The sequence below is a fragment of the Protomyctophum parallelum genome, assembly GCF_964188405.1.
Source record: "Protomyctophum parallelum genome assembly, chromosome: 1".
Classification (NCBI taxonomy): domain Eukaryota; kingdom Metazoa; phylum Chordata; class Actinopteri; order Myctophiformes; family Myctophidae; genus Protomyctophum; species Protomyctophum parallelum.
In genome coordinates, this window is record NC_139697.1 from 104,747,221 (window position 1) to 104,768,611 (window position 21,391).

The 21,391-nt window shown below is 41.4% G+C and overlaps 1 protein-coding gene across 1 annotated transcript in view; it reads left to right on the top strand.

Annotated features, from left to right (window-relative positions):
* Window positions 1–21,391, top strand: part of znf346 (zinc finger protein 346) — a gene marked incomplete at its 3' end in the record, with an annotated part of 45,684 nt that overhangs the window by 15,306 nt on the left and 8,987 nt on the right. Inside the window, exons 3-5 of the mRNA XM_083761702.1 lie at window positions 8,936–9,031; window positions 10,278–10,382; window positions 19,322–19,385. Coding sequence (XP_083617828.1) covers window positions 8,936–9,031; window positions 10,278–10,382; window positions 19,322–19,385 — 265 coding nt within the window. The remainder of the gene's footprint in view (window positions 1–8,935; window positions 9,032–10,277; window positions 10,383–19,321; window positions 19,386–21,391) is intronic.

The window sequence follows — 21,391 nt, forward strand, 5'->3', positions numbered from 1 at the left end:
TTTACTGAGACTCCACATGGAGATGGCTGTGTTTAGACTCCACATGGAGATGGCTGTGTTTAGACTCCACATGGAGATGGCTGTGTTTAGACTCTACATGGAGATGGCTGTGTTTAGACTCCACATGGAGATGGCTGTGTTTAGACTACATGGAGATGGCTGTGTTTAGACTCCACATGGAGATGGCTGTGTTTAGACTCCACATGGAGATGGCTGTGTTTACTCAGACTCTACATGGAGATGGCTGTGTTTAGACTCTACATGGAGATGGCTGTGTTTAGACTCTACATGGAGATGGCTGTGTTTAGACTCTACATGGAGATGGCTGTGTTTAGACTCCACATGGATATGGCTGTGTTTAGACTCCACATGGATATGGCTGTGTTTAGACTCCACATGGAGATGGCTGTGTTTAGACTCCACATGGAGATGGCTGTGTTTAGACTCCACATGGAGATGGCTGTGTTTAGACTCCACATGGAGATGGCTGTGTTTAGACTCCACATGGAGATGGCTGTGTTTAGACTCCACATGGAGATGGCTGTGTTTAGACTCCACATGGAGATGGCTGTGTTTACTGAGACTCCACATGGAGATGGCTGTGTTTAGACTCCACATGGAGATGGCTGTGTTTAGACTCCACATGGAGATGGCTGTGTTTAGACTCCACATGGAGATGGCTGTGTTTAGACTCCACATGGAGATGGCTGTGTTTAGACTCCACATGGAGATGGCTGTGTTTAGACTCCACATGGAGATGGCTGTGTTTAGACTCCACATGGAGATGGCTGTGTTTAGACTCCACATGGAGATGGCTGTGTTTAGACTCCACATGGAGATGGCTGTGTTTAGACTCCACATGGAGATGGCTGTGTTTAGACTCTACATGGAGATGGCTGTGTTTAGACTCCACATGGAGATGGCTGTGTTTAGACTCCACATGGAGATGGCTGTGTTTAGACTCCACATGGAGATGGCTGTGTTTAGACTCTACATGGAGATGGCTGTGTTTAGACTCCACATGGAGATGGCTGTGTTTAGACTCTACATGGAGATGGCTGTGTTTAGACTCCACATGGAGATGGCTGTGTTTAGACTCCACATGGAGATGGCTGTGTTTAGACTCCACATGGAGATGGCTGTGTTTAGACTCCACATGGAGATGGCTGTGTTTAGACTCTACATGGAGATGGCTGTGTTTACTGAGACTCCACATGGAGATGGCTGTGTTTAGACTCCACATGGAGATGGCTGTGTTTAGACTCCACATGGAGATGGCTGTGTTTAGACTCCACATGGAGATGGCTGTGTTTAGACTCTACATGGAGATGGCTATGTTTAGACTCTACATGGAGATGGCTGTGTTTAGACTCCACATGGAGATGGCTGTGTTTAGACTCCACATGGAGATGGCTGTGTTTACTGAGACTCTACATGGAGATGGCTGTGTTTAGACTCTACATGGAGATGGCTGTGTTTAGACTCTACATGGAGATGGCTGTGTTTAGACTCCACATGGAGATGGCTGTGTTTAGACTCTACATGGAGATGGCTGTGTTTAGACTCCACATGGAGATGGCTGTGTTTAGACTCCACATGGAGATGGCTGTGTTTAGACTCTACATGGAGATGGCTGTGTTTAGACTCCACATGGAGATGGCTGTGTTTAGACTCCACATGGAGATGGCTGTGTTTAGACTCCACATGGAGATGGCTGTGTTTAGACTCTACATGGAGATGGCTGTGTTTAGACTCCACATGGAGATGGCTGTGTTTAGACTCCACATGGAGATGGCTGTGTTTAGACTCCACATGGAGATGGCTGTGTTTAGACTCTACATGGAGATGGCTGTGTTTAGACTCCACATGGAGATGGCTGTGTTTAGACTCCACATGGAGATGGCTGTGTTTAGACTCCACATGGAGATGGCTGTGTTTAGACTCTACATGGAGATGGCTGTGTTTACTGAGACTCTACATGGAGATGGCTGTGTTTAGACTCCACATGGAGATGGCTGTGTTTAGACTCCACATGGAGATGGCTGTGTTTAGACTCCACATGGAGATGGCTGTGTTTAGACTCCACATGGAGATGGCTGTGTTTAGACTCCACATGGAGATGGCTGTGTTTAGACTCCACATGGAGATGGCTGTGTTTAGACTCCACATGGAGATGGCTGTGTTTAGACTCCACATGGAGATGGCTGTGTTTAGACTCTACATGGAGATGGCTGTGTTTAGACTCCACATGGAGATGGCTGTGTTTAGACTCTACATGAAGATGGCTGTGTTTAGACTCCACATGGAGATGGCTGTGTTTAGACTCCACATGGAGATGGCTGTGTTTACTGAGACTCTACATGGAGATGGCTGTGTTTAGACTCCACATGGAGATGGCTGTGTTTAGACTCCACATGGAGATAGCTGTGTTTAGACTCCACATGGAGATGGCTGTGTTTAGACTCCACATGGAGATGGCTGTGTTTAGACTCCACATGGAGATGGCTGTGTTTAGACTCCACATGGAGATGGCTGTGTTTAGACTCCACATGGAGATGGCTGTGTTTAGACTCCACATGGAGATGGCTGTGTTTAGACTCCACATGGAGATGGCTGTGTTTAGACTCCACATGGAGATGGTTGTGTTTAGACTCCACAAGGAGATGGCTGTGTTTAGACTCTACATGGAGATGGCTGTGTTTAGACTCTACATGGAGATGGCTGTGTTTACTGAGACTCCACATGGAGATGGCTGTGTTTAGACTCCACATGGAGATGGCTGTGTTTAGACTCCACATGGAGATGGCTGTGTTTAGACTCTACATGGAGATGGCTGTGTTTAGACTTCACATGGAGATGGCTGTGTTTAGACTCTACATGGAGATGGCTGTGTTTAGACTCCACATGGAGATGGCTGTGTTTAGACTCCACATGGAGATGGCTGTGTTTAGACTCTACATGGAGATGGCTGTGTTTAGACTCCACATGGAGATGGCTGTGTTTAGACTCCACATGGAGATGGCTGTGTTTACTGAGACTCCACATGGAGATGGCTGTGTTTAGACTCCACATGGAGATGGCTGTGTTTAGACTCTACATGGAGATGGCTGTGTTTAGACTCTACATGGAGATGGCTGTGTTTAGACTCCACATGGAGATGGCTGTGTTTAGACTCCACATGGAGATGGCTGTGTTTAGACTCCACATGGAGATGGCTGTGTTTAGACTCCACATGGAGATGGCTGTGTTTAGACTCTACATGGAGATGGCTGTGTTTACTGAGACTCCACATGGAGATGGCTGTGTTTAGACTCTACATGGAGATGGCTGTGTTTAGACTCTACATGGAGATGGCTGTGTTTAGACTCCACATGGAGATGGCTGTGTTTAGACTCTACATGGAGATGGCTGTGTTTAGACTCCACATGGAGATGGCTGTGTTTAGACTCCACATGGAGATGGCTGTGTTTAGACTCCACATGGAGATGGCTGTGTTTAGACTCTACATGGAGATGGCTGTGTTTAGACTCCACATGGAGATGGCTGTGTTTAGACTCCACATGGAGATGGCTGTGTTTAGACTCTACATGGAGATGGCTGTGTTTAGACTCCACATGGAGATGGCTGTGTTTAGACTCCACATGGAGATGGCTGTGTTTAGACTCCACATGGAGATGGCTGTGTTTAGACTCCACATGGAGATGGCTGTGTTTAGACTCTACATGGAGATGGCTGTGTTTAGACTCCACATGGAGATGGCTGTGTTTAGACTCCACATGGAGATGGCTGTGTTTACTGAGACTCCACATGGCTGAAAGGAAAAGCTGTGTTTATGCTACTTTAGTTTGCAAACTCTGTCTTTGTCTTAAGAATTGCACTACACTTACACTTCAGAGACTTACACAGCAGGGTGTGTGTTATTACATGTTTCAGAGGTAGAAACATGCCAACAGGGTGTGTGTTATTACATGTTTCAGAGGTAGAAACATGCCAACAGGGTGTGTGTTATTACATGTTTCAGAGGTAGAAACATGCCAACAGGGTGTATGTTATTACATGTTTCAGAGGTAGAAACATGCCAACAGGGTGTGTATTATTACATGTTTCAGAGGTAGAAACATGCCAACAGGGTGTGTGTTATTACATGTTTCAGAGGTAGAAACATGCCAACAGGCTGTGTGTTATTACATGTTTCAGAGGTAGAAACATGCCAACAGGGTGTGTGTTATTACATGTTTCAGAGGTAGAAACATGCCAACAGGGTGTGTGTTATTACATGTTTCAGAGGTAGAAACATGCCAACAGGGTGTGTGTTATTACATGTCTCAGAGGTAGAAACATGCCAACAGGGTGTGTGTTATTACATGTTTCAGAGGTAGAAACATGCCAACAGGGTGTGTGTTATTACATGTTTCAGAGGTAGAAACATGCCAACAGGGTGTGTGTTATTACATGTTTCAGAGGTAGAAACATGCCAACAGGGTGTGTGTTATTACATGTTTCAGAGGTAGAAACATGCCAACAGGGTGTGTGTTATTACATGTTTCAGAGGTAGAAACATGCCAACAGGGTGTGTGTTATTACATGTTTCAGAGGTAGAAACATGCCAACAGGGTGTGTGTTATTACATGTTTCAGAGGTAGAAACATGCCAACAGGGTGTGTGTTATTACATGTTTCAGAGGTAGAAACATGCCAACAGGGTGTGTGTTATTACATGTTTCAGAGGTAGAAACATGCCAACAGGGTGTGTGTTATTACATGTTTCAGAGGTAGAAACATGCCAACAGGGTGTGTGTTATTACATGTTTCAGAGATAGAAACATGCCAACAGGGTGTGTGTTATTACATGTTTCAGAGGTAGAAACATGCCAACAGGGTGTGTGTTATTATTACATGTTTCAGAGGTAGAAACATGCCAACAGGGTGTGTGTTATTACATGTTTCAGAGGTAGAAACATGCCAACAGGGTGTGTGTTATTACATGTTTCAGAGATAGAAACATGCCAACAGGGTGTGTGTTATTATTACATGTTTCAGAGGTAGAAACATGCCAACAGGGTGTGTGTTATTACATGTTTCAGAGGTAGAAACATGCCAACAGGGTGTGTGTTATTACATGTTTCAGAGGTAGAAACATGCCAACAGGGTGTGTGTTATTACATGTTTCAGAGGTAGAAACATGCCAACAGGGTGTGTGTTATTATTACATGTTTCAGAGGTAGAAACATGCCAACAGGGTGTGTGTTATTACATGTTTCAGAGGTAGAAACATGCCAACAGGGTGTGTGTTATTACATGTTTCAGAGGTAGAAACATGCCAACAGGGTGTGTGTTATTATTACATGTTTCAGAGGTAGAAACATGCCAACAGGGTGTGTGTTATTACATGTTTCAGACATAGAAACATGCCAACAGGGTGTGTTATTACATGTTTCAGAGATAGAAACATGCCAACAGGGTGTGTGTTATTACATGTTTCAGAGATAGAAACATGCCAACAGGGTGTGTGTTATTACATGTTTCAGAGGTAGAAACATGCCAACAGGGTGTGTGTTATTACATGTTTCAGAGGTAGAAACATGCCAACAGGGTGTGTTATTACATGTTTCAGAGATAGAAACATGCCAACAGGGTGTGTGTTATTACATGTTTCAGAGGTAGAAACATGCCAACAGGGTGTGTTATTACATGTTTCAGAGGTAGAAACATGCCAACAGGGTGTGTTATTACATGTTTCAGAGGTAGAAACATGCCAACAGGGTGTGTGTTATTACATGTTTCAGAGGTAGAAACATGCCAACAGGGTGTATGTTATTACATGTTTCAGAGGTAGAAACATGCCAACAGGGTGTGTTATTATTACATGTTTCAGAGGTAGAAACATGCCAACAGGGTGTGTTATTACATGTTTCAGAGATAGAAACATGCCAACAGGGTGTGTGTTATTACATGTTTCAGAGGTAGAAACATGCCAACAGGGTGTGTGTTATTACATGTTTCAGAGGTAGAAACATGCCAACAGGGTGTGTGTTATTACATGTTTCAGAGATAGAAACATGCCAACAGGGTGTGTGTTATTACATGTTTCAGAGGTAGAAACATGCCAACAGGGTGTGTGTTATTACATGTTTCAGAGGTAGAAACATGCCAACAGGGTGTGTGTTATTACATGTTTCAGAGGTAGAAACATGCCAACAGGGTGTGTGTTATTACATGTTTCAGAGGTAGAAACATGCCAACAGGGTGTGTGTTATTACATGTTTCAGAGGTAGAAACATGCCAACAGGGTGTGTGTTATTACATGTTTCAGACATAGAAACATGCCAACAGGGTGTGTGTTATTACATGTTTCAGAGGTAGAAACATGCCAACAGGGTGTGTGTTATTACATGTTTCAGAGGTAGAAACATGCCAACAGGGTGTGTGTTATTACATGTTTCAGAGGTAGAAACATGCCAACAGGGTGTGTTATTACATGTTTCAGAGGTAGAAACATGCCAACAGGGTGTATGTTATTACATGTTTCAGAGGTAGAAACATGCCAACAGGGTGTGTGTTATTACATGTTTCAGAGGTAGAAACATGCCAACAGGGTGTGTGTTATTACATGTTTCAGAGGTAGAAACATGCCAACAGGGTGTGTGTTATTACATGTTTCAGAGGTAGAAACATGCCAACAGGGTGTGTTATTACATGTTTCAGAGGTAGAAACATGCCAACAGGGTGTGTGTTATTACATGTTTCAGAGGTAGAAACATGCCAACAGGGTGTGTTATTACATGTTTCAGAGGTAGAAACATGCCAACAGGGTGTGTGTTATTACATGTTTCAGAGGTAGAAACATGCCAACAGGGTGTGTGTTATTACATGTTTCAGAGATAGAAACATGCCAACAGGGTGTGTGTTATTACATGTTTCAGAGGTAGAAACATGCCAACAGGGTGTGTTATTACATGTTTCAGAGGTAGAAACATGCCAACAGGGTGTGTTATTACATGTTTCAGAGGTAGAAACATGCCAACAGGGTGTGTGTTATTACATGTTTCAGAGGTAGAAACATGCCAACAGGGTGTGTTATTACATGTTTCAGAGATAGAAACATGCCAACAGGGTGTGTGTTATTACATGTTTCAGAGGTAGAAACATGCCAACAGGGTGTGTGTTATTACATGTTTCAGAGGTAGAAACATGCCAACAGGGTGTGTGTTATTACATGTTTCAGAGGTAGAAACATGCCAACAGGGTGTGTGTTATTTCATGTTTCAGAGATAGAAACATGCCAACAGGGTGTGTGTTATTACATGTTTCAGAGGTAGAAACATGCCAACAGGGTGTGTGTTATTACATGTTTCAGAGGTAGAAACATGCCAACAGGGTGTGTGCTATTACATGTTTCAGAGGTAGAAACATGCCAACAGGGTGTGTGTTATTACATGTTTCAGAGGTAGAAACATGCCAACAGGGTGTGTGTTATTACATGTTTCAGAGGTAGAAACATGCCAACAGGGTGTGTTATTACATGTTTCAGAGGTAGAAACATGCCAACAGGGTGTGTGTTATTACATGTTTCAGAGGTAGAAACATGCCAACAGGGTGTGTGTTATTACATGTTTCAGAGGTAGAAACATGCCAACAGGGTGTGTGTTATTATTACATGTTTCAGAGATAGAAACATGCCAACAGGGTGTGTGTTATTACATGTTTCAGAGGTAGAAACATGCCAACAGGGTGTGTGTTATTACATGTTTCAGAGGTAGAAACATGCCAACAGGGTGTGTGTTATTACATGTTTCAGAGGTAGAAACATGCCAACAGGGTGTGTGTTATTACATGTTTCAGAGGTAGAAACATGCCAACAGGGTGTGTGTTATTACATGTTTCAGAGGTAGAAACATGCCAACAGGGTGTGTGTTATTACATGTTTCAGAGGTAGAAACATGCCAACAGGGTGTGTGTTATTACATGTTTCAGAGGTAGAAACATGCCAACAGGGTGTGTGTTATTACATGTTTCAGAGGTAGAAACATGCCAACAGGGTGTGTGTTATTACATGTTTCAGAGATAGAAACATGCCAACAGGGTGTGTGTTATTATTACATGTTTCAGAGATAGAAACATGCCAACAGGGTGTGTGTTATTACATGTTTCAGAGGTAGAAACATGCCAACAGGGTGTGTGTTATTACATGTTTCAGAGGTAGAAACATGCCAACAGGGTGTGTTATTACATGTTTCAGAGGTAGAAACATGCCAACAGGGTGTGTGTTATTACATGTTTCAGAGGTAGAAACATGCCAACAGGGTGTGTGTTATTACATGTTTCAGAGGTAGAAACATGCCAACAGGGTGTGTGTTATTACATGTTTCAGAGATAGAAACATGCCAACAGGGTGTGTTATTACATGTTTCAGAGGTAGAAACATGCCAACAGGGTGTGTGTTATTACATGTTTCAGAGGTAGAAACATGCCAACAGGGTGTGTGTTATTACATGTTTCAGAGGTAGAAACATGCCAACAGGGTGTGTTATTACATGTTTCAGAGGTAGAAACATGCCAACAGGGTGTGTGTTATTACATGTTTCAGAGGTAGAAACATGCCAACAGGGTGTGTTATTACATGTTTCAGAGGTAGAAACATGCCAACAGGGTGTGTTATTACATGTTTCAGAGGTAGAAACATGCCAACAGGGTGTGTGTTATTACATGTTTCAGAGGTAGAAACATGCCAACAGGGTGTGTGTTATTACATGTTTCAGAGGTAGAAACATGCCAACAGGGTGTGTGTTATTACATGTTTCAGAGGTAGAAACATGCCAACAGGGTGTGTTATTATTACATGTTTCAGAGGTAGAAACATGCCAACAGGGTGTGTGTTATTACATGTTTCAGAGATAGAAACATGCCAACAGGGTGTGTGTTATTGTGTGTTTCAGAGTAAGAAGCACGCCAACAAAGTGCGCCGTTACCTCTGCATCCAGAACGAAAAGGAGAAGGAACCCACGTTGAAGAAACTAAAACCTTCAGATGATGTAAGTAATCATTCTAGTTCTTTCTCTCTCCCATGTGACCTGTATATACACGCGTGTGCTATAGGTCCAAATATACACGCATGTGGACGGACGTTTCATGGCGTCATGTGGTCCAGGCCATCCCCATCTCTCTCCCCATTTCCTGTCGGTCTACTTTCAAACTATCAATAAAGGCAGAAAAAAGCAGAAAAGAATATCTTTATATTTATATATATATATATATTAGTGCTGTCAATCGATTAAAATATTTAATCTGATTAATCGCATGATTGTCCATAGTTAACTGATTAATCGCAAATTAATCGCATATTTTTTATCCGATTTTTCATATCAAGGTCCATTATTTATTCTGCATTTGAGCCACGGACCACCATTTGATGACATTTAGCCTTCCAGACCCAAACTAAAGAACTGTATTGATGTTGGCCAATGGTACCATTACGAGAGATAACAGGCCATGTTGATCAAAATAACATGTTTTCTAAGTTTTCTAATTGTGTAGACTTAAATTAACTTAAGTAATGCAGCTGTTTAACAATTATTCAACTCTTCAGTGTAAAATTGCCATGTGTCTCTCAACCATTCTGTCAAACTTCACAGTGAGTTAATCGCGCGTTAAATAAAATAGTGCCGTTAAAAGGATTGTGAGTTAACTAGTTAATAGTGCGTTAACTTTGACAGCCCTAATATATATATATATATATATATATATATAAGATATTTATTATATTATATTTGGGATATATCAGATCTACAAGCTCGTAGCGCGCCACCGAGTGGTGCGCTACGAGTTTGTAGATCTGCTATTTTTTTTAAATCGAAGAGCGACTGACATAGAAACATAGCTTTTTCAGAAAAATGTCAGGATGTATAGAAGACATTTATAGAATCTGATCTCAGGTCAGAATGGAAAACTGTCAGGATGTATAGAAGACATTTATAGAATCTGATCTCCGGTCAGAATGGAAAACTGTCAGGATGTATAGAAGACATTTATAGAATCTGATCTCGGGTCAGAATGGGTTAAAAGTTAAAACAAAAAAAAAGTAATAACAGACCGCTGAATTCTTCCATTGACCAAACGGAATCAAGCGTTAAAACTAAGCCATGTAACGATGTCGTAAACATTTTGTATCGTGATGCACAATCATCAATACTGTGTGTGTGTGTGTGTGTGTGTGTGTGTGTGTGTGTGTGTGCGCGTGTGTGTGTGTGTGTGTGTGTGTGTGTGCGTGTGCGTGTGTAGGACATTACAGGCAGTGGGATCCAAGCAGAGACGGATAAATACAAGGTGTGTCACGTGTGCAACATGACATTCAGCTCTCCTGTGGTGGCAGAGTCTCATTACCAGGTGAATATCATTATAATATTAATATTTATAAATGTAATTATATAACAGAGTCTCATTACCAGGTGAATATCATTATAATATTAATATTTATAAATATAATTATATAACAGAGTCTCATTACCAGGTGAATATCATTATAATATTAATATTTATAAATGTAATTATATAACAGAGTCTCATTACCAGGTGAATATCATTATAATATTAATATTTATAAATGTAATTATATAACAGAGTCTCATTACCAGGTGAATATCATTATAATATTAATATTTATAAATGTAATTATATAACAGAGTCTCATTACCAGGTGAATATCATTATAATATTAATATTTATAAATGTAATTATATAACAGAGTCTCATTACCAGGTGAATATCATTATAATATTAATATTTATAAATATAATTATATAACAGAGTCTCATTACCAGGTGAATATCATTATAATATTAATATTTATAAATGTAATTATATAACAGAGTCTCATTACCAGGTGAATATCATTATAATATTAATATTTATAAATATAATTATATAACAGAGTCTCATTACCAGGTGAATATCATTATAATATTAATATTTATAAATGTAATTATATAACAGAGTCTCATTACCAGGTGAATATCATTATAATATTAATATTTATAAATGTAATTATATAACAGAGTCTCATTACCAGGTGAATATCATTATAATATTAATATTTATAAATGTAATTATATAACAGAGTCTCATTACCAGGTGAATATCATTATAATATTAATATTTATAAATGTAATTATATAACAGAGTCTCATTACCAGGTGAATATCATTATAATATTAATATTTATAAATGTAATTATATAACAGAGTCTCATTACCAGGTGAATATCATTATAATATTAATATTTATAAATATAATTATATAACAGAGTCTCATTACCAGGTGAATATCATTATAATATTAATATTTATAAATATAATTATATAACAGAGTCTCATTACCAGGTGAATATCATTATAATATTAATATTTATAAATGTAATTATATAACAGTCTCATTACCAGGTGAATATCATTATAATATTAATATTTATAAATATAATTATATAACAGAGTCTCATTACCAGGTGAATATCATTATAATATTAATATTTATAAATATAATTATATAACAGAGTCTCATTACCAGGTGAATATCATTATAATATTAATATTTATAAATATAATTATATAACAGAGTCTCATTACCAGGTGAATATCATTATAATATTAATATTTATAAATATAATTATATAACAGAGTCTCATTACCAGGTGAATATCATTATAATATTAATATTTATAAATATAATTATATAACAGAGTCTCATTACCAGGTGAATATCATTATAATATTAATATTTATAAATATAATTATATAACAGTCTCATTACCAGGTGAATATCATTATAATATTAATATTTATAAATGTAATTATATAACAGAGTCTCATTACCAGGTGAATATCATTATAATATTAATATTTATAAATATAATTATATAACAGAGTCTCATTACCAGGTGAATATCATTATAATATTAATATTTATAAATGTAATTATATAACAGTCTCATTACCAGGTGAATATCATTATAATATTAATATTTATAAATATAATGATATAACAGTCTCATTACCAGGTGAATATCATTATAATATTTTCTAAATCCTGACATTTTTCTGAAATATAAATATATATAAATATTATGTAATTGGCCGCCAACCCCCCCCCCCCCCCCCCCCATCTGAAAATATGTTGTTCCAGGGAGAAGTTAAAAAGTTATCCAAAGTCAGCAGAAGCCACTTCACTGGTCTGGTTCTGGTCCGCTTCTGGGAAACAGAGTAGAATAGAATAGGGTAATTAGTAATTAATCTTCTAACATAAGATTTTTTGCAAAACACACATAATACTGTAGTCTTGAAACTGTCTTGGTCTGGAAAAATAATACAAACGTGACTAAACAAAATGTTAAAATAAAACAAGCTCTTAATGATTCAGATGATGATTCCTAATGAGTGACAGACAGTATAACACACACATATCTGATCAGGAACGAATGTTACCTTCTCAGTTCTCAGTTCTCCAGGCTGATGGTGGTGGCACCGTCTTTGTCTGCTTGCAGCCTTGACTTGATTCGCATCAACTCGTCTAGATGTTCCACTTGAAGACGATTTCTTGATGTTGTTTTGATACGATTCATCAAGCTAAACCCTCTTTCTGCACTGGATGCTTGAAATGTCCCACAAATGTCCACAAGCCGTGAGACGTTTTTCAGCTCCTCACATCTAAGTGTTGCAGCCACCATATGTGAGAATGTGCTGATTGTATTTTGTTTCAGTTTCTGTCTCACAATGTATTTTAAATCAGCATATTCACTTTTGATGGCATCCAGAGACTCTGGGTGGAGAATGGCCTGGTGTTTCTTTGCCAGCACAGCAACATCTGATGCTCCGTAGTCAAACGTGACGTTGGCTGGACTCAATGCTGCAATGTCAAATGCAGACCAGTCTTTTAAACCCTCCACTGGAAAACGAGCATCTCTAGGTGAACACACAGGCTGTGAATAAACAGGATAATATCCCCATCCGCCTCTGAGGCCCTTATCACCTCTTTGGCTCTGTCACTCCACTGAGGCCCCTGTGCATCATCCAGGTACTGCGAACGCAGCTTCTCGATCTTGGCTCTTGCAAGGCAATGCCCTTCCATCACTGTCAGGTTACATTTTTGGAGAGAAAGGCAGAGTTGTGCCAGCTCGCTCAATACATCTCCAAGAGCAGTGAGTGTAAACTTGTACTTTGGATCACGCAGCTTTTTGTAGCAGTATTTTGCCACTGGATCTCCTTCATCACTGACTCTTCTGCAGTATTCTTCAAGAACAGTGTCGTTTCTGAGAACAGCATTTACAGCTTGGTTGCGTGACAGCCATCGCACTTCATTCAAAGGCCTGAATGACAGTGTATCCTTTATCAAGGACCCTCTGCTAGTTCCTCAAACCTGCCCTTCTTTACTGCTGACCGGGAGAACATGTTGTAAACACTTCTAAGAAGAGTTTCCGCTTCTCGCATCAAAGGCACATGTTTCAAAAGCATCATCAATGCCCAAGTCCTCTTTGTGGGCCACACAGTGTTGTTCTGTGAGATGTGGTATTTGGCCTCTCAATATAGCTGCAACTCCATTGTGCTTTCCTAGCATTACTGAGGCACCATCAGAGGTCAGCATCACCATTCTCTGCATGTTTAACCCATTCTGACCTGAGATCAGATTCATACGAGGTTTCCACTGGACACACACTGGTCTGATGAACCCATTCTGACCTGAGATCAGATTCTAAAAATGTCAGTCGTTCTTCGATTTTTCAAAAATAGCAGACCTACAAGCTCGTATCGCGCCACTCGGTGGCGCGCTACGAGCTTGCAGGTTTGCTGTTTTTAAATGGCTAAAGCATAACATGATGCTGACACCAAAATGGGTTCCCGTTCAGAATGGGTTAACTGAATGATGCCACCAAACTCAGTGTTGTAGTTGACATCCTTTTCCTCCCTGTATTTTATATACAGAACTATCATTTTGTGCACTGTGATGTCTGTGCTCTGTGTCTGTGTCTGTGTCTGTGCACTGTGATGTCTGTGCTCTGTGCTCTGTGTCTGTGTCTGTGCACTGTGATGTCTGTGCTCTGTGCTCTGTGCTCTGTGTCTGTGCACTGTGATGTCTGTGCTCTGTGTCTGTGTCTGTGTCTGTGCACTGTGATGTCTGTGCTCTGTGCTCTGTGTCTGTGTCTGTGCACTGTGATGTCTGTGCTCTGTGCTCTGTGTCTGTGTCTGTGCACTGTGATGTCTGTGCTCTGTGCTCTGTGTCTGTGTCTGTGCACTGTGATGTCTGTGCTCTGTGCTCTGTGTCTGTGTCTGTGCACTGTGATGTCTGTGCTCTGTGTCTGTGTCTGTGCACTGTGATGTCTGTGCTCTGTGCTCTGTGTCTGTGTCTGTGCACTGTGATGTCTGTGCTCTGTGCTCTGTGTCTGTGTCTGTGTCTGTGCACTGTGATGTCTGTGCTCTGTGTCTGTGTCTGTGTCTGTGCACTGTGATGTCTGTGCTCTGTGTCTGTGTCTGTGTCTGTGCACTGTGATGTCTGTGCTCTGTGCTCTGTGTCTGTGCACTGTGATGTCTGTGCTCTGTGCTCTGTGTCTGTGTCTGTGCACTGTGATGTCTGTGCTCTGTGTCTGTGTCTGTGCACTGTGATGTCTGTGCTCTGTGCTCTGTGTCTGTGTCTGTGCACTGTGATGTCTGTGCTCTGTGCTCTGTGTCTGTGTCTGTGCACTGTGATGTCTGTGCTCTGTGCTCTGTGCTCTGTGTCTGTGCACTGTGATGTCTGTGCTCTGTGCTCTGTGTCTGTGTCTGTGCACTGTGATGTCTGTGCTCTGTGTCTGTGTCTGTGTCTGTGCACTGTGATGTCTGTGCTCTGTGTCTGTGCACTGTGATGTCTGTGCTCTGTGTCTGTGTCTGTGCACTGTGATGTCTGTGCTCTGTGCTCTGTGTCTGTGCACTGTGATGTCTGTGCTCTGTGCTCTGTGTCTGTGTCTGTGCACTGTGATGTCTGTGCTCTGTGTCTGTGTCTGTGTCTGTGCACTGTGATGTCTGTGCTCTGTGTCTGTGTCTGTGTCTGTGCACTGTGATGTCTGTGCTCTGTGCTCTGTGTCTGTGTCTGTGCACTGTGATGTCTGTGCTCTGTGTCTGTGTCTGTGTCTGTGCACTGTGATGTCTGTGCTCTGTGCTCTGTGTCTGTGTCTGTGCACTGTGATGTCTGTGCTCTGTGTCTGTGTCTGTGTCTGTGCACTGTGATGTCTGTGCTCTGTGCTCTGTGTCTGTGTCTGTGCACTGTGATGTCTGTGCTCTGTGCTCTGTGTCTGTGTCTGTGCACTGTGATGTCTGTGCTCTGTGCTCTGTGTCTGTGTCTGTGCACTGTGATGTCTGTGCTCTGTGCTCTGTGTCTGTGTCTGTGCACTGTGATGTCTGTGCTCTCATCTACAATCAAGGTATGAAACGGGGCATTTCGGATTTCAGCACATGCTCTCATTCTGTACAACTGCATCGATTGACTTCACAAACTCAAAGGCATAGTTCTTGCTCCGCCAGTGTTCTGGGATACTCACATATTTTGCAAGATGATCATGGATCTGTTGAACAGACAGCATCGATGCGTTCATTTGTATGCCCAGTAGCACATTGTCAACGAGCACATGAACTTGCTGGCTGTCAGATCTGTTCTTTTCCAAGTGCTCATTCCTGTCGCGTCTTTCCTCTTCATTCTGCAGCAGCAAACGCACCGGTTCCATTTCCAACCCCCTCACGTCTCCGTAAAATCCCAGCAGCATTCTGGTGCGTTTTGTGCAGAAGGTGGAGCTTGAGGTAGTCCATTTTCCACTCGTCCCATTTTCTTTTCCCTTCAGAAAAGTCACTTCAAACTTTCGCCTCGCAACATGTTTTGCAGATAACTCCTTTCTCATCGGAAAAAGAAAAAAACATCTCCCAGTTGCACATGTTGTCCGTCTATTTGCACAGACTGCGCCAGCCGTCAGTCTTAACAGAGAGCACTTTCCTCCTTCCTTTGGCTGGGTTAGCGGCCGCGGTGTGAGTCGTGTCACTCGTCTTTTTAAGGAGGCTGACTGGTCATTATTTTATTAACCCTTGGACTGCCAATCCCAATTTGCGTGCACGATAGCGCACGATCACGTGGATTTCGGCCGTTTTTTGGTAAATTACATCCAACATTAGTGATATTAGCGAAAAAATATTAATTTTTGCTCTGTTGAACCCCCGATAACTGATATTGATTGTCATTCAGTTTTTTCCGTGAACGGGAGGTTTAGATTTTTAGATTAATTCCGTTTTTTCTGTTAATTGTAGGCCAAGGGTTAAGTGAATTATCATGCGAGTACGTGCATCCAAGCTAACGGCTATCTGTGTTTGTTTGTGCTCTGCTCAGCTGTAAACGAAGGTCACGTGACAAAACCTGTGGCTGAGAGACGCTCGTACGAACGCACACTGGAGGTCCCGTCTGTGTGTGACCCGTCTGTCGCCTAACTGACTCGCCTGTGTAATCTAACAACAGTCTGTGGACAAATGTCGGGCTAGGTATTACTGTAGGCTAATACATGAGACGTGGAGGCGGCGACTCTTTAGTTTGGGCACGTTAGAGGGAACATTGCCCCCCATGAAGCAAAGATTTGAGTTAAAATTGTTCGCCACATTTTCCCGATAAAAATAAATAAATAGCAGATCGACATCTTGTATATCTGCTATTTTTCAATGGCTAAAGTATAACGATGCTTAACCCATTCTATACGGGAACACATTTTGGTGTTAGCATTACGTTATGCTTTAGCTATTTAAAAATAGCAGATCTACAAGCTCATATCGCGCCACCGAGTGGCGCGATACGAGCTTGTAGGTCTGCTATTTTTGAAAAATCGAAGAACGACTGACATTTTTTAGAATCTGATCTCGGGTCAGAATGGGTTCATCAGAGCAGTGTGTGTCCAGTGGAAACCTCGTATGAATCTGATCTCAGGTCAGAATGGGTTAAAATTGTTCGCCACATTTTCCCGATCGACATCTTGTACATCTGCTATTTTTCAATGGCTAAAGTATAACGATGCTTAAAACACTAAAAGGGGTTAATATAATATTAATAAAGATAATTATATAACACCGAGTCTCACTACTACCAGGTAGATAATAAAATACAATCTAATTAAATAAAGAAATGTCTAATAATTAGTGGTGGGCATAGATTAATTTTTTTAATCTAGATTAATCTCACTGCAATTCTGGAGTTAATCTAGATTAATCTAGATTAAAATGGCTCATTTGAACTCTGCCGAAGGCATTGAAAATATGTGTGCGCTACCTAAATAATGACCAGAAGTAAATACTTGAACGGGCCACGTGGCCCATTAGACCAGGAGCCCTATCATAATTGGTAATGAAAATATAATAATGTTCAATACGATGTACGTGTGTTATACATTGTTTATTCAGTTAAACACGAATAACCATAAACACGTTACCATACAGGCAATTTGGAACAGTGGGTGCAAGAACAACCCCCTTTTCTGGGATATGACATTAATTAAACTGTAAACCTAGAGGTGATGAAGAACTGTTTACAGTCAGTAGCTTTGTGACATGACTTGAGTCCAACCTCTACCTCTACCTCTTCCACCAGTCACTCACCTCCAGTGTGGGGCGTCCCAATCCCAACCCTGGGGCTTCCTATTCCCTCTCCTACTGTACCTCATCAGTACTGGGGTTTCCTATTCCCTCTCCTACTGTACCTCCATCGGTACTGGGGTTTCCTATTCCCTCTCCTACTGTACCTCATCAGTACTGGGGCTTCCTATTCCCTCTCCTACTGTACCTCATCAGTACTGGGGCTTCCTATTCCCTCTCCTACTGTACATGATTTGAGTCCAACCTCTACGACGCAACGCAGGGCAAGTGCTCAAATGGTAATATTCTCCCTGCTGCTATGTTGGGAGCGCTGTCGGTTCCAATGGTGGTGATTTTTTCAGCTATGCCCCACTGATTAGCGACGTCGAGAAACTGTCTGGCACAAGCTTCTGCAAAGTGGCGCTCCTCCGTTTTAATCACACCTGACGTTATAGGAGAGACAAAGTAGATCAGAATAAGTTTGCTATTAATAGGAGACTTACAATTAGCAGGCTGGCGTTGTTGGGGCTAGCTAGCAAACGTAAAATGTTGGCTGGTGGTAAAATAAATCAATCGATCCCTGATAACGTTAGCTAAAGCTGTGTAAATGTTAGGCTGAATTAGCAATATTACATGCCGCGGTGGGGTTGGTTTCAGGTTGGATATTCAGCCAGGATGGCTGGGTATCCAGCCCGAGACCAACTTCACCGTGGTAAATTAATTTAAATTACATAACGTACCTAAGGCGAACGAGTGAAGTTCCCAGCTGACATCGATGAGGTGTACAGTAACGCCAAGGTAGTTGTCGTTTTTGACAGATGTCCAATGGTCCCCAGTCAGTGCTACACACGCCGCCCCGGCCAACTTTTCATCTTTCGCAGCTTTCTCTGCGGCGTACTGGTCATGGATTCTCCTTGTGATAGTTCGTCTCGCAGGTAGTTTGTAAGATGGGTCGCCTGTGGCCGCCTGGAGAAGAAGCTCGAGCCCATCATCTTCAACCACACTGATAGGCCGGCAGTTGATGGCAATCCACTGAGCTAGGAGGTTAGTTAGCTTGGCTGATAGAGTTGGGCTGACGGGCTTGCCACGGTTGCACTCAAACATTGTAGTTTGACGAACACTTTTCCCCGGAGCCATATTAGTGCTTGGCCCGCCGGCAGCTTCGCTATCATCAACCAACGCAAAGGGATGCTTGTGCGTTAGGTGATACTTCAGACTTGAAGAACTCCTACAGTAAGCCATTTCTGCTTTGCATAGGGTGCAAACCACCTTGTTCTTGTCGAGGTTTCCATTGGGAAGCTTCTTGTAAAGAAATTTCCCCTGAAGCAAACCTGGGTTCACAGAGTCCTGCATGCTGACGTTTGATGTGGCACGCCGCACTGTTCATTAATTTCACCCGTGTCCGGTTAGGTTAGGATTTGTTACCGCCCCGCTCTCAGAGTAATTTATTTCACCTTGTCCCTGTTAGGTTAGGACTTCTCCCTCCCACAGAGTAATTCCGGCGTCCGCCAGATAAAACTATCAAAGTGAAATTCCTAGTTTGCTTGCTTTATGCAGTCAATGCAGACCCAGCTCTTAGACCCAACTTTGAGAATAGATTAATGGCGATAATTTTTTTGACGCGCGATAATATTCTCGCGTTAACGCAGCACGTTAACGCCGATAACGGCCCAGCATTACTAATAATATAATCTCTCTCCCTACCAGGGCAAAGTTCACTCCAAGAACCTCAGACTGAAGACTGTTGGACCCCAACATGTACAAAACCCAGGTTGGTACCGCGCACGCACGCACACCACACACGCACACACACGTACGCACGCACACACGCCGCCACACACTTGATTCTAGAGGCTGGGGCCGGTTAAATAATGTATTGACCCATTTTGACCTGAGATCAGATTCTCTAAAGTCTTCTACATCAGTTTTCTGAAAAAGCTATTTTTCTATGTCAGTCGATTTAAAAATAAATAAATGTGCTTGTAGATCTGCTATTTTTCAATAGCTAAAGCATTACATGATGCTAACACCTAAGGGGGTTCCCGCCCCAAAATAGGGATTGAAGTTTGGTCATGATTTGTCACAACTCGAGTTGGCTTCGTAACGACGCTTCAAAGGTCTTTAAATAAATACGTTTTAAAATGTCTGATGGGGCATTGAGAATAATTTCCTGGGCCTGGCGTCGTCATGAAAGAGACTGCTCTATATAAACACATTCATAAATGTGATTTATAAATAAATCTCCTGAGGCAAAGTACAACCATGTGATCGTGTAGTGTTAATTCATTAATTTCTTATTTCTTTCATAAAGCTCCTAAACCAGTGAGAGCTATTTCTTTTTTTAATTTACAACTTACAGAACATTCCAGAAATACCACAGATGGAGCATAAAACACTGTCAGCCTGTTATCAGCCAATAAAAAAACCCTCTCATCCCTTACATAGGGCTTAAAGTTCTCCGTCCCGGGGACGGATTTCCGTCCTGAGGATTTCATAGGTCTTTTATGAGATCAGCGCAGATTTGCAAAAAAAGATTATTTAAGGGGGAGACGGGAGTATGTGTATAGTGTAGCGATATGATGGCCAAATCCGTGAAAATGCAGCCTGTCTCTTTAAGAAACTAGTGTGCGCGCTCGCCCCTCCCACTCCCCACTCTCTGCGCTCAGAGAGAGAGCACGGTGCTCCACTGCTCCTGCGCTGCTGACAGAGAGAGCCTAAATGCGTTCATATTTCCCTCTACCCAGGCCAGAACAGTCAGAGGGTTTCCTTTAAATTAGCTTAGTGCAGTGATACTGTGGAGGATTTATTTTCAACGCAAATGTGTATTTCTTGCCTCGTTGTTGGTATAACAAGCAGCACTCTCTAGCTGGCTAGTGGCTACTAGCCTAGTAGCCGTTAGCTGCGTGCATCGGTCCTTGTCCTCCTGTCTGCCAGCCTCTACATTCTCCTGCTCAACTCTACTGAATATGAATACTGATTTTATAATATTGAATGGAACTCACAGGGAAGACAGTGATAAACTACACAGAGGCTAATGAATGTAGACATAAATGTACCATGCACATTCGTTTTCAAATATAATTACTATAACTATACTATTACTAAATAGCCAAAGTGCCCAGATGTTGCTGGGAACTACAGCTCCATCTCACTGAATTAGAATATTTTGTAAAAGTAGATTTTCTTCTGTAATATAATTCAAAAAGTGAAACTTTAATATAATTATTCTCAATTCATTGTGCATAAAGTGAAGTATTTAAAACCTTTTTTTGTTTTAATCTTGATGATTATGGCATACAGCTCATAAAAATAATAAATAATAATAATAAATATCTCAATGAATTAGAATATTTTACGAGAAATGTCGACCATCTGAAAAGTATACAGTTAATACTTGGTCTGGGCTACTTTTGAACAAATTATTTCATCAATGGGGCGTGGCATGGAGGTGATCAGCCAGTAGCACTGTTGAGGTGTTATGGAAACCCAGGTTTGCTTTGATAACAGCCGTAAATTAATTTGTATTGTTCAGTCTCATGTTTCACACCTTCCTCTTGACAATACAACCTAGATTCAATGTGGGGTTCAGGTCAGGCCAGTTGGCTGGTCAGTTAAGCACAGTAATACCATGGTCATTACACCAGTTACTAGTAGTTTTGGCTCTGTGGGCAGGTGCCAAGTGCTGCTGGAAAAGGAAAATCAGCATCAACATAAAGCTTGTCAATGTACAGAGGCACACAGTGCTGTAAAATATCATAATAGATGGTTGTGTTGAGA